Source organism: Oppia nitens, unplaced genomic scaffold (genome assembly GCF_028296485.1).
Source record: "Oppia nitens isolate AA-2021 unplaced genomic scaffold, nextdenovo-longstitch-racon4-pilon3 scaffold8_pilon_pilon_pilon, whole genome shotgun sequence".
Taxonomy (NCBI): Eukaryota; Metazoa; Arthropoda; class Arachnida; order Sarcoptiformes; family Oppiidae; genus Oppia; species Oppia nitens.
Genome location: NW_026533252.1, coordinates 2,176,543 through 2,196,496, shown reverse-complemented (window position 1 = coordinate 2,196,496; position 19,954 = coordinate 2,176,543). Strand labels below are relative to the sequence as shown.

The following is a 19,954-nucleotide window of genomic DNA, read 5'->3' as shown; positions in this document are numbered from 1 at the left end:
ATTAAGTTACATTATATTTCATATCACACACACATATATATAAAAGTTTATATAAAATTTTTAAGTAATGTGTTGTTTAATTAACTAATAAGCAAAAGAGTTAATTAAACAATTTTATTTGAAAAAAAAATTAAAGTAAAAATTACTAACAGTTTTCAATGAAATATATTTTTATATTTATTCTAATTTATATAAATTACTTACAGTAAAGTAAAACTAATATTAATTATAAACTTTACGGTAATATAATATTAACAAACAAAATATTACTGAATATTGTTAGTCATTGTAATAAAGAAAATATTTACTGCATTTCAAATTATTTAGCTAACAATGTCAATCATATTAATAATGAATCAATAAGTTTTATTAATTTTTAAGATAAAAATTACATTTAATTTATTTAATTTGCTTAACAATAATAACATATTAATTTTGATTTTATGTGATAAAATGCACTGTCATTTCCATACATCCATTATTAATGTATTTTGATAAAAATGTTAATTAATTTTTATTTAATATGATAAAATACATAATAAAATGTGACAAAATTGATACCTAAATATTATTATAATAAAAAATTATTTTAATAAATAACATTTAAATAATATTAATATATTTTTAACATTTTAGACATATTTACAGTAATATTTTTATTAATTATATACAGTATCTTAGCTTAAAAATAAATATACACTCAAAAAAAGATGTATTTAAAACAAAATTTATATCCTAATTATTATCAAAAATTATCTTATCATATGTTTATATTACTAATGAAGTCATGGATACATTTGACAAATGGTGTATTATTATTGTAAATACAAATACTGTTAGATTTAGATAACAATTATTTATTTTGTATATAAAAACAACACACAGAAAATAAATCAATTGATAGTTAATTATAATTATTAATTATACAAAAAAATCGTTAAAACTATGGGTAGAGTTAAGATGAGAGCCGACCGTACCGTCGGATTCATTGTTGTTAAAAACTTTTTGCTAGTATTTAGTATATTTCTATTGATGTCATCGCTGTATGTGTTATATTCATCTATAACTTACTACCGGAGCGCACTTCAGGCTATCAGAGCCGACCCGTACGGACTGCACCGACAACAGCTACTGGTGTGGCGATTCATATCGGTTGTCACCATATGTTTACAAGACTTTACAGCATTGGCCGGCATTATAGGCGCCTATAAAGAAAACTATGAGCTGACCCTAACCTATGGTGTCATCACAAGTGTTGTATTAGTGCTCAATATAGTGGACGCATCGTTGAGGCCGACAATCATCGGTCCAATACTGGACGTCTGTGTCCTTATCATTGCATTTGCTTTTTCACAATATCTTAAATCAACTGATTATGAAATCAACGACAAAAAGGCAGGAATTAAAGTCTAAAAAACTAAATAGTATTAAAATTTTATAATACTATTGTCTCTATATTTTGTACTTAATTTTTAGACATTTTGTAATTAATTTTATACAATAAATATAAATTATAACATATTTTACAAATGATTTATAATATTAAGTAAAAAAAAATTTTTTTTTTTGTTGGTATACATTATTGTAAAAGGTTATTTATCAATTATATATGATATAATAGCAATTTTATAGCAATACTAATGTTTCTAAAACTGCATTTATTTATTATCATATAAATATCATATAATTGCATCTAAATTATAATAATTAATTATCTTGAGAAAAGCCATACAGTGATAAAAATGTTAATTTAGGATCAATTTGAAAAACATATTTATTTATATATAAAAATCATATAAACAGTATAAAACTCAAATCTTTATTATACTGTGGTATATAAGAGTATAAAGTTTATTAAATTTATATTAATAAGTATTTGTAAACATACATAACTATTATAGAAAAACATTGTTTATAAATAGTATTCTTAAGTTTAATCTAATATTAAGATAAAATTTATCCAAAAAAAAATCACTTACTTGTTGACAACAAATTGTTGTTGCAGTATATTTAATATTTATTTAGTAACAAATTAATTTGATAGTGAATATTGAATTAATGCATATTTATTTTAATTAAAAACATTTATTTAGATAATATTTTTTTTGTACTGATAAATATTCAAAAAAAAATATTTAGATATAATATTTTATTTTATTAATATTTATAAATAATTATTATATCAATAATTATAGAGCAACAATTTATTTTAATTTATATATAACCTTAAATTTTGTTTAAACATTTATTTTCAAATTTTTCATTTATTGATCACAGAAACAGCTTTGCTTATGTTCTAAATATAACATATATATTGATATATTATATAATATATTTTATATATACTGTATTAGTATTAGTTAATACAATTGTGCAAAAAAACAAACATTATTATTATTTATTATTATTACAATTTCATAATATTTATACATTTAACTTTTTTTTACAACAAGAGTCTATAATATGTCTGAGTGTGCAAAAACAGCATAAAAATTATATTAACATTTAATAATTATTTTATACGTGACTTATATATAATAACGTGGGTGTACCGGTATATTTATTTACTTTTTTTTAAATATTTGATTTATATATTTTATTGATTATGAATTCAATCAATCAATTTAATAATATTTATTATTTGCTTATTGTTATTATTGGTGTATCACTAATATTTTTTTTAAAAACACAAATGGATAAACACTGTATTGTAACTTACCTGTAATTTACATTACATTATTTTTTAAACAGGTACAATATAAATAATATACTATAATTTATATACAATAAATAGTGTATATAAATTTATATATATATATATATATATAGAAATTTGCATCACATAAATTTCATGCATTAGATATTTTATTGAAAAAACGTGAAAAATGTGAAAAAGACAAATTAATTAAAAAGTATTAAATTTATGATATAATAAACAATGTGTTTTGAAAAAAACATTTTTTATATGATGATACTATTTACTATATATGTGTGAAATACAAACAAAACTAAACAAACTTATGGATCAGTGATTGATGTAATTACATAACAATACAAACACCGGAATCTTTTATTTGAATGTATTTGCCGTTAGGATTGGTATCCTTTGAAACAGTCGAGTTTGCATCGGTTTCCTCCATGGATCGGGATCTGCCCTGAGATCCCTGACCCAGATATGGACGTACGGATGGAGGCAGACATTTGATTGCAGCAATTTTGGGACTAATTGTACAAAAAAACAAAGAAATGCACAATATTTAGAAAATTATTAAATAAATTATAATTAAAACATATATTTATAAATATAAATAAATAATAGGATTACTTTGTAGAGTCGGTGCCTAACTGTGAATTGATCAAAGGACTGGGCGCTTTGACAATTGGTTGACCACCCGGTGCCGTAAACTCGGAAAAACAAGCAAACATTGACTGCTGTTTTTTCAACATCTTCTGTTTCGGACCAATCAATTTAGAGATCATACGCGTCGGTCTCATCATTGTCGGCGTCCGTTCAACGTTAACGTTGGCCGAAGCTATTGGACTGCCATCCCATATATTGTCGCGCGAGCCCATCGGCGACTGGATCTGTTGGGCGGCCAATGGCATAATTTTGCGAAAATCATCGACACTCTGTCCCCGATGTAACAAATGGTCCCAATAGAAGGAATCAAATGACTGTTCCCTTTTCAGTGCACCCTTCATGAGTATACGTTGGCGGCCATCGCGCGGTACAATTCCACGCCAGGCTGCCGGTGCTTTGATGTCGTCGCCACCGGGAGTTCCCGGAGGCAAATCAAGGGTCAAGTCTTTTGCTGAATTGTTGTGGTAACGAATGATTGGAAGCAACTGATTGTTGGCTAAATGAACTACAAATGAATTGAGATTCAATGAGAACGATAAGGACTGGAAGTTGTGGTGCATATCCATGATTGCCAGTCGACATCCAGATGTTTTGGTGTCCCACACTTGCAATGTATTGTCTTCGGATGCGGACACAGCCGTAGAGCCGTCGAGTGTCATCTTGACTTGAGAGACATTGGCGTTATGACCGGACAATGTAAACAGATCCGAACCAGTGGTCATATCCCATACAATTAGATTACAGTCTTGTGAACCGCTGATAACCAGACTTGAGTTGAGTGGTGCAGTGGCCACACATGATATGCTGCCTTCGTGTCCAACCAAAACTTGTGTTAGCTTAGCGCTGGTCACTTCCCAGACCTTGAGCGACATGTCCTGAGAGCCGGTAATGATTGTCTGGCCATCGTATGTGCACGTGTAGCACGTGATGGGTTCGCTATGTGAAACAGTTTTCTCATTTTCATAATCATATGATGACCAAAATCGGACACTAAAATTCAATGTTTTAAAATAAATGTTTGTTAATAGAAAAAAATTTATGAAATTTTCGCAAAAACCTGTTATCATTTTTTCCGGAAATAGCGAAAACTGTGTTTCCCTGATATATCACATTATTAATAGGTTTTGTCGTCACTACCAATCGGTTACCATTGTCTGCCTGCCAGAGCATATGAACACCCATAGCATCGACCGATAGTATCTTTCGGGAATCGGATGACACTTTCACCACAACAATACTATTTTGATGTTCAGTAAATGTGGACACAATCAGACCTAAAGTTAGTCCCCAAACACGCAGTGTCTTGTCCTCAGAGCCCGAAACGGCAAATAAACCGTTTGGCGCAAAATCAACACAAGTAACGGCTCCAGTATGACCTTCCAGTGTCGTATGTGTCTCACCAGTACTCAGTTGCCATATCTTAACTAAACAATCACGACTACCAGTAACAGCCAGAGAGCCGTCACGCGATACGGCCACACATGTGATTGGCTCTCTATGATTGTCTACTCTTTTCTTTTTGCGAGACGAAGGTCGCGAACGCGGCTGTTGTTGGCTGTCCTTTGGATTTAGTCCATCAATATTGGCGGCCAACAAGTCTTTGTCTTTGTTTCGGGCACTGAAATTCCAGATAACAATTTTATTTCCGCCGCAAGTAAACAAAAACCGATCGTTCGTCTGCGGAAGGATCGCCGTAATCATCTCCGTGTGCGCCGACAGTGTCTGTAAGAGTCGGGCCGAGTGTATGTCATAGATATGCAACTTTCCGTCGCCGCAGCCAAGTATACAGCGACAGTTGTCTTTGGCGAACCTCAGATACGATATGACAGCGCCGACAGAGTGTCCCTGAAGACAGTGTACATTGGATCCGGTGGTCAGCGCTCGTACATGAATGGAGTTGTCCTCACAGGCCAACAGTAAGAAAGTCGAGTCAAGGGATATATCCATATGCATAATGGGCTTCATTAGTATGATTTCATTGAGTATACAAAACGTTTCCAAAGACCAGACGGCAACCGTACAATCGGTAGATCCCGTGACAAAAACATCGTCACCCGAGTTGACACATAGGCATGTAATCATACCTTTGTGATGTTCAAGTCGGGCTAGTATTGTCCCGGAGTCCAAACTAATGGCACATACGGCGCCTATTTCGGAGCCGCTGAGTATGACTTCCTCCGAGTGCGATATGACTACACAGAGGACACCAGCGATATGTTGACTGAAATATTAAAAGAAAATAACAATTTTATTAAATAATAATGAAATAAAAAATATTATTTTCATTTAAAAATAATTACTTTAAACGATGTTTTAGTTTACAAGAGATCTCTTTATTATCGATATTCACTTCCCAGAGATTTACGTTCGTGTCTTCACTGCCGGTGACCAACCATTTGCCCGAATCAGACAAATGAAGACATGTTATTGTCGACCGATGACCTAATTTATACAATAATTGTGCAAAAATAATGAATTTATAAAATTACTTATTATGTAATTTATTAGTAAATATTTAGTATTTTCTAAAACAGTGTTTTAATTTTTATTAATTATTAAATAATATAGAATAATATTTAAATACTAATTTGCAAATAATTTTTATTTATATATGCAAATGTAACATTATGAATAATGAAATAATATTTTTATTTGAACATGCTCATTTAAAAATATTATTATACATATTTGTTATACAATATATTATATGTTATATAGTATTTATTATAATATCTTTTCTATAGAAAATAATTATCAAATTTCTAATAAATTCTTATTAAGTAATTAAGAATTTCATATTTCAATTATATAATAGATATCTAAACAATTATTTTTAAAATAAAAATAATTTATATTTTATTCAACTAATAAGCCGGTAACAATATTTTCTATTATAATCAATAATATTCAACTAAATCTTATTATGAAAAATACTTTTCTATATAGATTTTCAATTTTTATAATACATTTTTATATTAAAGCTAACATTGCTATTAGGTTAATAATATTAGTAATACAAAGTTAAATGTTAATACCAAACATAAATTTTATAAAATTTAAACATTGGATTGTAAATATTGTAAATATTTTTATAATAAGATTGAATAAAATTTTTGAATCTATAAAAACTGAAATATATTTAGTTATAAACATTTTTCTTTATAATTAATGATTGTATGTATTGTACACTAGTATGTAAAGTAAAATCTAATTAAAATTGATGATATATTTATAAAATATGAGATACAATTGCGTGATATTAGCGTATAAAAAGACAGTCAACATTATCTAATGTACTGATATTACAACACATAAAATGGTTTTAAAATGTTTATGACTTTTTTCTCTCTGTTTTACATTAACTACTTATACAGTATTAATATAAATATATTAATATAACTATAGTGTACAACAATGATCAGTGTATAAACAGTATTGCATTATGAATAAATATATTATGATATAATATACAGTATAAACAAAAAAAACCTAAATATAAACTATGGGTACAGTATTTAGCAAACATTTGTCATAAAAAAAATCTTGGGATTATATAAGCATAAAATCATAGATATTATTGTTATGATTATTACAGTACTATTACTGTTTACTGTTAAGATAATATTAAAGATACTAAATGTGGCAAAAAATAATGGAAAACTAAGTAAAAGTAAACTTTATTATAAGTAGGGTTAGATCAGATTCCCTCCCTCGTCTTATTTTCCATAAGTTCCTTATATTCCCTGTTCCCTGGGAATTCCCTGGGAAGACATTTCCTTGTGGTACCACCTATCGTACCCTAACTCACATTACATAATGTTTAATTAAAAACACGTTTGTATAGTAAATGTCTACAAAATGTATTTTAATGTTTTTACTAAATGTTTAATAATATTTGAATCATATTTTGATTGAGTTATTACTAACATAATGGTCCCAATTGAAACACATAGCCATTGAGATTATGTACTTTTTAATGTATGACAAATTATATTTTCCCTTTCTAACGATCAAGGGAAGGAATATAATATATTTTCCATATTTTCCGGGAAAATTGGAGGGATTTTATTTGGGAACTTCCCTCCCTGGGAATCTCAATCTAACCCTAATTATAAGTAAAGATATAAATGTTTTTTATGTGTCACCAAATCATCGCTATATAAATGCTTGTTTGAAAAAATAAAACATCAGAAAATAAGATCTAAATAATACAACAAAAAATATGTACATTTTTTGATTACTAATTTAATGTATTTTTACTTTATAACAACTTTTATTATCTTACAACGATTTTGTTAAAAAAAACTTTTGTCACTTTTATTATTACATTTTATCACTTTTACCGATTAAATAGCATTAAAAGTTTTGGTGAAAAAATAAAAAGATTAAATTACTCTCTCTCTCTCTCTCTCTCTCTCTCTCTCTCTCTCTCTCTCTCTCTCTCTCTCTCTCTCTCTAACTCATTCACCTAAATTTTTTCATACATTTTTCATTTAAGTCTAAATTTCTAACATTTAATTTATAGTTTTAATGTTTTTTTCCTTAGTTATGATTTGTTGAATAAATGTAAATTATTTTTATTTAAATTACGTAATCACGTATAAATTGTACAGTACAAGTATTACATTTAAATTATAAAAATTATTTTTGTTTCAAGTCTACGAAAATAAAAATTAATTAATTATAAGTTATATATATTATGTCTTAAAAAACAATCTAATCTATACTATAATTAATCTACAGTGAGATATAAAAATCCTATTTATAATTCACTTTTTCATTATTCATTTTACTGTACTATTATTAATACATTTTTAGTTAGAAAATTATAAGTTGTGATGAAATGTGGATTTAATTTGAAAATGAAACTTTATATATATTATATACAATAATACTAAAATATAAAAGTATAATTAGAGAAAAAAAACTTGACATTTTAACATTAATCTCAAACTTAGTATAATTAACATCAAACACACACACATTCACAAAAAAATGATTTATTGTTTTAAATAAAACAAATATTACACAATCATTGTATTACATTGTATAAGAAAACATACCTTCAAATGATTTGATGATAGACTTTGCCGGCAAGTTATAAAAGTGTATCATTTTGGTCTCACATGCAATCAAATACTGGGAGTCGGGTGTGGACACGGCTCGGGTAATACTATTCCAGGTGCAGGTAATCATAGCCACTTGGGGCGGCATCGGCAGGTTAAGCCACGAATTGGATGGTATCAATAGTTGAGTGGTCTTCAAATTATTGCACCAATTGATGGTATCGTCGACTAATTGTTTCAGACACGTCTCAATAGATTTGTTGCTACTATTGTCTGTTAATTGATAGCTACCACTGCAGCTATCAGAGCCGGCACCGGTAGTATTAACAAACTGTTTGAGCCATAATAGTATTTCAATGGCTAATTGATTGGCATCTTGCGAGACTACATGAACCGATTGTTTGGTCATATTATATAACAACTCTATCTCCCAGTCCAGCACTTGACTTCTAACTACATCTAAAATGCTCCTCAAATAGCTAATTGAATTTCCCTTAACCACAGTCATCAAGAAATCGATGTTCAAAATCGCCAATTCCTTCAGCTTCTGGCGATCGTCGCATCGCAACAAATGATACCACAGTTCGTCCGCCTCTCTCACCAGTTCTGTCTCTTTGCGTATACTATTTGACTCATTCAGTGCCTTAAAAAAACAAATAATTAAAATTATTTTACAAATTAATCATTATATCATATAATCGATCATCAAATATACAGTAGTGTTGTAGCAAATGATGTATTGATATATAAATAATTAAATAATTTTTTTTGTTAAATTATATAAGTTTGTCGAGTTATTTAGTTAAAGTAAATATTTAATATAAAAAATACAATATTAAGTACTGTACAGAAAATATATTATATAATTATAATCTCTCTCTCTCTCTCTCTCTCTCTCTCTCCTCAATATACTGTATATAAATTACAATTTTTGTGGTCTTAATAGAGTAATTGAAACGTAAAATAGGTTTCCCTTTAGGTATATTTATTTTTTCCAGATTTTATTGATTTACTAGTAGTTATTTATTAATAGATTTTATTTTTATTATACCCGGCACTACTAAATTAGTATTAAATATGTTTTAAGCGAATATTAATTATTAATGTAAAATTATATTTGAAAAAGCTTTATATGTTAAAGTGTATAAAATATATTATAGATATTAAAATTAATAATAGAAAAAATATAAATTAAATTAGTTTGTTTTATAATATATTCAATGTTTAACTTACTAAATATAAAGTACAGTATAAATACCTTATATTTAAATTAACTTAAAAAGTAAAATATATCACTAAAACTAAACAATAATTTAATAAATATATGTAATTAAATTCAATAATTTTGTCAATTATAGTAAATATTCATTTTCTATAAATTTATTGCCCATCAAATACCTGCCGACCTTTTTATGTTAATTACGATTTTTGATGTTAAAAGATATAATTTAAATATAAAATTTAATCTTATTATATGTTATATCATATGACTCATATGAATTGAATATTATAAATTATATATTTAAACAAAATAATTATATAATCTATTTCTATTGTAACAGTTTTGATAATAAGTAATTTAAATTAATTAAAAATTGTAATAAAATATATTTTGTATTTTTAATATAATATAAATTTTTAGTTTTTAAAGCTTATATTAAATAGAAATTTTTTCAAGGTATTAATAATACATAGATATTTATATATCAATACTGTATAAGATTATTAATCTTAATATTAAAGCTTACTTTTTTTACAAAAAAACATTTTACAAGTTTAATGTTAAATTTTAAAGCAATGGCATAAAATATGACAAAAATTGTATATAAATTATAAAAAATATTTATTTTTTTTGTTTTGCTTAAAAGTGACATTTCTAGTGAAATTTTAAATTAAATTTTCACTGAGATTTGATTTCAAGTAAATATTCGTTTCATTTTGTACGGCATATTAACTACTAGTTTGGGTACACTATATATAAGTTATATCAGGTGTAAACCAGTCATGTAAAATAAAAATAAAATATATTTATATAAATATACACATAAATTGGCATAAAATAAATTTTGTTTTATTTTTAAATATTAAATTGCTTAGATTATATTATAATAAATCATGCAATGTTACATATATCGGTATATATATATAAATATATATATAGAGTATATATTGATATAATTAAAATGCAGTGATATATGATATAAAATGTTAATATAAATTATTATATATACTGTATATTCACTTTTAATGCAATTATTTATCACAATATTAATGTAATTAATGATTACAAAGACAAGCTTAACTGTAAATTGCAAATATAATTGCAAATACTTATACAATAGTATATACTATACTAATTACAAATAGATTTATTTGATATCTATTTATTTTATTTCAACTATCTGTTAACAAATAAACGAAACCAAATATATGATAATATTGCAAATAAATTTATACTTTTATACTAAATACAAATCAATTCAATTCAATTTTATGTTACATTATTTTGTATATTTTTGTTTATTGATTCATTTTAGTAATAAAAAAAATCAGACATATATTTGTGATAAAATAGTTTTAGACGGCGATTCTCTAGTTTTACGTGGATTTCAGTTTAACTTTAGGGCAAAACAACAAAACATTGAAACAGATGATACAAAAATATATTATTCAGTGAATCCACGGGTTAGTAATGCACTCAACATTTGATCACAAGATTATATATATATATACTGTATATATATATATACTATATATATATATAATATGAAAGAATTGTAATAAAAGTGCGGAAATGAGAAAAGCTTTCATTTTGTTGCTTTTGTTTTGTAAAAAAGTGAATCAATGAATAAGTGAAAGAGTAAGTTAGTGAGAAAAGAGAGAGAAAGAAGAGAGAGAGAGAGAGAGAGAGAGAGAGAGAGAGAGAGAGAGAGAGAGAGTTTATCTAATATGTAGTAAAATACACCTACCGTAATAATATCAGATATATACTGAACACACAAATTGTTATTTATTTATATGATAAAAGTGTTTATAAAGAATCATAAATATAATAAATTATGATTCATAAAATAATTTAATATATTTATAATATAAAAAATAAATTGTTGTTATTAATTTAAAGTCATGTTTAATAAATATCATTTTATATTTATAATAATTTCTTATATATCTATCATCTATTCATTCAATTTTATGTTAAACATATCTTAAGGTGATATTTATGTTTAACATTGAGACACAGCTATTAGCGATCAAAAAATAAATAAAAAAATAAATAAAAAAATAAAACATAAATATTAACACAACAAATGAATAGTCTAATTGAACGACATTTAAGTTTTATGTTTACTAATGGTGTGTGCATTGAATTTCAATATATAGTCTATAAAAAAAATAATACGAAAAATATTTGTAATGTAAAAGTCGTTTTCCAAGTATTTTATGTGACTATTAATGTCACAGAGCTATACACGACATGATTGTAGTATTAGACTGAATGTGATTATAAATTGAGAGACAATTTTTATTTTGTTGGTCTCTTTGGATGATTACCTCATTGAATGCTGAGTGAAAAGCCAGTGCCAGTTCCTGGTGTATTGCCTGCAATTTTGCCGGATCTTTAAGGTATCGGTGCCGGAGGGCATCGCTGATACATTGATTTTTCCATTTGATATAATTACGGCCTAAAACATAGTACTGTTTCCACAGCGGTGTTAACTGCTCTTTGATGGCCAGCCATGTATTGGCGTTGGCATCGGCTATACAATCGTCGTTGATGACCAGGTCGTAGATCTCCACCTCCCGGAGCCCATAACGTGTGCAACACAGATATGAGCAAATTTTTCTGATCAACGCCAACCCGAACCGATCCTCCAGATCGCTGACGGTGTGCGCAACAATACCGTTGATATCACTGGGTATGGAGGCTATGGTTGGCTCGTAAAAGGACTCCCAGTCCGTCAACAGTGTACACGACAATAGATTGGCATACAGTGGTGTTGTATGAGTTTGTTGAAAGTATGAATTGGAAAAGCGCTCCCTTATTACTGACCATTGATCAGCTGTCAGATTGTGTTTTTCATCCCTGAGTTTGCACTGTAGTGTCGATATAAAACTGTTTGCGTTGGCAATGGGTGTCAATCGGATAAAATTGTCGGCACTTATACGAGATCTTAAAAGCGAAAGTACTTCGTCGGCTGTTTCGGCCACTGAACAGATAAGATGAACATTGGCCGGTAAATTGAATGGCAACCAACCGAGCAGTGCCGTGGCCTGAGTTGACCACATGAGATGAATGTCGTCTAAAATGATGATTAGGTCCGTATTCTCAGAGGTTGTCTCAACCATTTTGAGCAAATCCTGGAACCAAATGGACAGTGCGGACAAATCGTAGCTTATGGTGGTTTGGGCCTCAAATCCAAACACCAGCGATATATGAAGACACAGATTGCGTAACAATTCCGATATATAGCTCGATCCGGGACTCTGGCCAATGTGTCGCACAATTCGTATAACTTCTTCGCCGCCGACCAGCCATTCGGTGGAATGGGTGAACACTTGCGACAAAAATGTCGTTTTACCGACACCTTCCTTACCGGTTACTACAATAGGTGCGTGTCGTGGACTTGCGTTGGCCGATGCTATCAGTTTCTGGATCTGTAACAGTGGCGCACAGTCCGAGTCAATGGATTGGGACACACCTATTGCACCGATAATGTTGCGAAAATTGCACAAATGGGAATGGGATTCACAGATCACTTCGGCCGGGTATTCAAACGCCGTCCGATTCATGTGATTGTCGATACCGGTGCGCAAACTGTTCAACAATGTTGTACCAAATTTGTCCAAATAATCGCTGGACAGAGTGTAGACAGTGGTGGCGGCCGTCGATGTTGTTGTCAACTCATCATTATTTTCATGTTTACGCGTCGACTCCTCGTCCCATGAAATACTGTTTATCAAAACATTATATAAAAATAACAGTAAAATTTGTTGTCTATATTTAGACTCTTAATTAGTAAATATAGAGTATATATAAATAAATAATTAATATAATTATTTTGCTAATATAGCTTTAATTATATTATTTAATGATTACTCTTAAATTATTCATCCATTTAACTATAATTAACAATTAATTACTTGTATATATTTTTAGTTTAATTATCTTTCTACTAAATTATTATTATTTTTTTATTAATTAGTTACACAAATAATATGATTAAAAAAACTATGTATATTATAGACATTGAATACATACTTAAAATAATGAATATTTCCCCGTTTGAGGCCACAGATGACATCGTCGATGAGCTGATGGACACCTTGAATAGCAGTGGCCGAGCACTCAATAGCGGCACCGGCGCCAGTGGCCGATGACGACGATCCGGTCATAGGTGTACTGGCGGTGGTAGGGGTGACATCAAAATATTGGGACACAGATGCGTGACCAAAGTCAACACCTAATCACACATAGCGATGATAATATAAATTATAATATAAAGATAAATGTAATAAAAAAAATTTTAATACAAACCTTCAAATTGTCGGATAAAACAAAGAAGTCTATCCGATGCAACACAAGAAGCAGTGGTATTGTTATTATTGTTGTTATTATTATTATTATTATGTGTTTTAACTAATTTCAAAGCGTGAAGTATCTGTCTGTGAACGGCTGACAACAGGGGCTCAAAATTTTCGCTGAGATTACCCTCCCGTTGGGCCACTTTGGCGCCATATTCAACAATTTTGGCAATAATTTCCATCTCTTCTTCGTGCTGTCGGGACGGCCGTCGCGGCCGGACTAACGAGTACTGAGCCGACGGATAGAGATTTTGGTTTTCGCGGTAACACTGTTTCAGTAGCGATACGTCGCCGAGTCCGGCCTCGTTGGCCACCGCATAGATGTGCTTGAAGTCACTCGAGCTGATACAAGTGGGTAATGCCATCGGTTTATATTTATGACCGATTAGACACTAATAGTAATATTTTTTAAAAATATAATAATTTTTTTTTATTTAATTAATTGTTCATTAAATCTATTAAACTAAATAGTTTTTTTACAGACCAAGAAAAATGTGGTCAATGATTGCCGAAAACAGTCATCAATTTCTTGCATCTGAAGAGCAAATTCGTGTGGATTCACTGATTCTGTATTGCATTCATAAAACAACTGTTGAGCCGCCAGTGATGGCGACTTAGGAACCGACGGTGATCTGAGTTGAGCAGCGGATCCGGTGTCCAAATAGATGGTCGAGTGACTGGTGGTCAGACTACTTGTGCTACGCCATTGTGGATCAATTATCAGCAGATCCAGTGATAGACTATTACAGTAGCGCTGGAGCTCTGGTATTACTACATCGTGTATGTGTCGGCGCTCGCAATCAAAGTCTAATATAAAAATATATATAATTTTTTTCGGATTATTTTCAAAATATTTATTTATACACAAGTTTTTCGTTTAATATATATTTTTTCAAATTGTCGTTTTAGAAATATATTTTTCTGAAGTTTGTTTGTGTGTTTGTATAAAAAGTATATATTTTAATATAATATTTACTAAACTCGCTAAATATTTTTTCATTTATTATATAAATACTGTATTTTCTAAATATAGAGAAAATTTAATATAAAATCTGAGTTCACACAAAATAGTATTCTAATAACTAAGTGTATATCAAAATGTATTGTAAATACAATTTTTTTGTGGTATTACAATATTTTTTCTAACACATTATAAAATCATATTAATCGTTAAAACCGTGAGAAATATTAGAAACTACTGTATATTATGTTGAAAACTCAGTTATTGTTAGTTATAACACACACACACAACAAACACACACACACACACACACACACACACACACACACACAACACACACACACACACACACACACACACACACACAACAAACACACACACACACACACACACACACACACACACACACACACACACAACAAACACACAATGTAACTATTAATATACTTATTTCAGCAAATTATAAATATTTGCAAAAATCTAAACATTTGGTGTTTTCTCACTATTTTTTTATTGCCAAATAAATTATATTTATAAATTTATATAGAATATAATATATTGACGATATTATACTAGTAGTCTATACAAACATATACGTTATAGTGGCTTATAGTTTATATTATGCTTAATCATACATTATCTAATATGCTTTATATTTATAAGTAAAATAATAATAGTATAATAACTAAATAAAGTATTATATCCTCACATATATTGATATTTATAAGTACATGTCAACTATTTTATGATTAATGTAATACATTATTTCTAGACATAAATATAAACAAAATTAAAGTTGTATATGAATTTAAAATTGATAATATAATATATAGAGATAAAAAACAAGCAATATAGAAATAAAAATTATAATTATTAACTGTTTTAGATACCATTTTTTGTACAGTCTAATAATTTTAATAAATCAACAAAATAATGTAATTATAAATTTAATAATTATTATAAGCAATTTAAGGATTTTATATTTTATATACAGTATTATTATTATTATAAAATATAATTATTATAAACAATAAAAATAATAAAAAATATATAATTTTCAATTATTTAGTATATTGTATTTTAATAACTTATTTATTTGTACTACTGTATTTATTTTTACACTATTTATTTTGGGTGTTTAGTTAAAAGCTAATATTTATTGTATAATTTTACGATGATCTCAAAAAAATTATTTTTAATAAATAATTTTAATGTTTTCTAAAATTTAATTTTAGGTTATAGATTGATAATAAAAATAGTAAATTATTGTTAAATATTATGATAAACTGTATTTCATTTATTTTAATAGACATAATTTCTGCTTATTATATAAATAAGTATCATTTATATAATGAGCACAAATTTATATAATAAATGAATTAACTTAGAGCTGAAAATCGTAAAACTTAAAAGTCAAAAACGATTTCGGTTTTAAATTTTTGGTTTAATTTAGGTTTTAATGTTTTAAATTTGGTTTAAATTTTAAACATAGAGTTCTATTTATATCTATAAAATGATGAACAAATTTTTAATAAATATATAAATAAATAAATAAGATATCATAACTAAACCATAGAAGAGATAATTTTAACAATTTAAATGAAACATAGATTTATTTTAATATAAACTATAGTCTAATTATATGCCGTTGGCTATAGAAATGTTTGAATCAATAATATATGAAAGTTATTATATATGAACAAAATATGAATTCAATTCAATGAAATATAAATAGAAACTAGAAATTCATTAATAATTTTTAGTCAAATAATAAATTAACAAAAAAATGCATAAAAAGAGAACATTAGATTTGCATATTATTTGTTTTATTTATACCAAACAAAAAAATCGATTAAAACTACTGCACATTATTATTATAGTCATATAATTTAATGATGAAAATTTCTTAAAAATGTTTCTGAAATTTAATTGTTACTATTATTACTATTGTTATTATTACTTTATTGCAAAAATTTTGTATTATTTTTGTTTTGGTTTTTATTAGATTTATTTTAAACTAAAATGTCATTATATAGCTTACAAACCATTAATTCGAAACAACAAAAACTAAAAATTTGCACATTTTTGTTAGCTTTTAGTTTAAAAATAAAATAATTTTAAGAGTTTTATTAAAGTATTTTATATATACACTGTATCTGAATATTATAATAAATAATCTTAATAGACATAAAATATAATTTTAATTAAGCAAATGTAATTTTTTAATTATTTAATCTTATTATAGGCTATAAACTATTGTTTATCAATTTATAAATATAAAATACACATAATATATTAAATTATAAATAAATATTATAAAGAAAAAACAGTTTATTAAAGTTTTTTTTAAAAAAAATTCAATCAATTATTTACACTTAGTTAGCTCAATGTCGTAGTCTTTCAACGTTTAAAATAAACGCAATTAATATTTTGTTTAGAGTGTGTCTATATATCTAATTTGTGTCAAAAAAAACTAAAATATTTTTAACCCTTATGTAAAAGAAATGTGTTTTTGATTTATTTTTTTCTAGTTTACTACACAACACAGCAATGTTATATAATAATGTATATAAAAACTTATATTTATATGACAGTTTATTTTTATAAATATATTTATTATATATACTAGTATATAAATTTATATATTAGTATAGACTATACATAGTGTATAATATATATATAATGTTAAACATGAAAGATTTTTATGTATTAAATAACCATTGCGTAAAATTAATTAATTGCTTTTTGAAAATAACAACAAATGTGTCACATTATTTGACAAATGAGTTAACTGATCTAATATAATGTAAAACAAAAATCCTATTTTATTATATATATTTCATATTATAATATAATAAAATCAATATCCAATTCTTGATAATAGTTAATCATAATTATATAATTAATAAATTTTCATAACATAATAAAATGTTACAATTGTGTAGATTGTACTCTATTGATAATTACCATACTATGTAATATTATATAAATATGCAATTAATATTATTTATAGAAAAATCAAGATAACAGTTTGAGTGAATAAATCATTAAATAAATAAATAAATTTTATAAATTTCATAAACTATTGACAACTATTAGAAATATACTTTCATAAATAGATTTAAATATTTATAAATATTCATTTAATAATTTTACTTTAACAATTATCATTAATTTATTTTATATAATATTAACGATCACTTTATATATATAAACATTGTTTTTTTGTCGACATTAATAAAATGATCTATGTAGAAATTTTTATAACCTTATATATAAATTATATATTCAAATATATATTCCTAAAAATAATACATATTTTAAATGCAATAAAACTATGTTTTTTATAATATATGTCAGTCTGTGAAAGCTTCACAAACAACATATAAAAGCGATTTCCTATTAAAATATTCATGAATTTATTTTTCATTCTTATTATTTGGTAATAATAGAAAAAGCAACAAAAAAAACATTTATATTATATAAAAATATATACAATTTTTGCTTATTTAAATATATTCAATATATCATATAAAATACTGTATAAACAAATAGTCAATAAAATATTTATTTTGTATTTATAAATACCTATAAATTTATGTCATAAAAATTTAAATATTATATACAGTGAAATCCATTTATATAACATTAGCAAAAAAATTATCTTTTAAAAATAAATCAATATCTATAATACATAAAAATTATTAAAATATTATTTAAGTACTGTACTATACATATAAAAATATTTTAAGCTATTATATAATTTAAAACTTTTAATGTTTAAAAGTCATGTTATGACATAAAAATTGGTTGCATTCAAAATACCCATAACTCAAATCATTTAAATTTATTTGACCTAACTTATAAAACGTTTAACAATTAATTAAAAATTTATATTTACATATGTATCATTATAAATAAATAAAATAATGTTTCATTATAATATTTGAATTATTATAAAGTATAATTGATTTTAAAAATTACTCAATTTTAATATTTTAATAATTAACAACAAAATAATAATTTAGACCATTTGATTTGGGTGTTTTAAATTTAGGTAGTTTAAAAATATATGCCATTAAAAACGTGTTGGTATTTACTTTATATAATATTGATTTTTATTATGATTTATAGTTTTTTTTAAAAAATAAAAAAAAGTGTATTAAGACATTACCAGCTTTTGTTGAACCGATGAATAGTTTGACGACCCGTGAGGGCGGATCGGGAAAGCCTTTTGTTATGTTTCCGTGAAGTATTAGATGCAATATCTCGTTTGGATCGCAAATGGTTGTGACAGCACTTGAGGTCGACATTGTCGGTAAATTTGTGTATTTTGATATATATATTAAATAAATAAATATATATATATATATATATATATATTGTGTATTTATAAATGTCACTTTCAATTATAAATTGATGTCAAAATAATGTTTTAATTATTTTCATCACTTTTTTATCATTATTTGTTTGCCAATTATGTGCTAATGAATATATTTTGTTGTTTTTATATTTGTATCTGTAATAGAAAAAAAAATTAGTAATAATAATAATTATAATAAAATTTGATTTTGTCATATATTTAATTATAATAAATGTCGCATTTATTATTAACTACACAAATGAAAGTTTTTTTTGTCTATTTAAATTTTTATTCTCTATTATAGTATAATACTGTATAATACAATATACACACATAAATTATCATTAAAATATTCATGTATATCGATTTAAACATAATCAATGTTAATATAAATATTACACATAATGTTAGCAAAGAGAGAGAGAGAAAGAGAAAAAAAAGGAAAAAAGTTTTGTTAATAAATTAATTAAATTCAACAATCAGTACTACAGTATATTAATAGTAAAAATTTTAATTATAGCCAAACAAAAATCTAATTTTTCCTAATGATTACATGTTTGCTACAAATATAATGATAAAGTTTCAAAATTTTTCAAATAATACTTTAGTGTGATTTT

At 26.1% G+C, this 19,954-nt stretch overlaps 1 protein-coding gene across 1 annotated transcript; it reads right to left on the bottom strand.

Moving 5' to 3' along the window:
* Positions 1 to 2,973: 2,973 nt before the first annotated feature.
* LOC128963861 (protein qui-1-like) lies at positions 2,974 to 19,287 on the bottom strand. Its single transcript, XM_054310386.1, has 10 exons — positions 19,149 to 19,287; positions 14,498 to 14,820; positions 13,967 to 14,405; positions 13,691 to 13,892; positions 11,983 to 13,381; positions 8,425 to 9,070; positions 5,662 to 5,803; positions 4,419 to 5,582; positions 3,326 to 4,351; positions 2,974 to 3,222 (listed from the first exon to the last, which is right to left on the bottom strand). The coding sequence occupies exons 1-10, from the start codon at positions 19,285 to 19,287 to the stop codon at positions 3,042 to 3,044; spliced, it is 5,661 nt and encodes a 1,886-aa protein (XP_054166361.1). The 3' UTR covers positions 2,974 to 3,041.
* Positions 19,288 to 19,954: the final 667 nt, after the last annotated feature.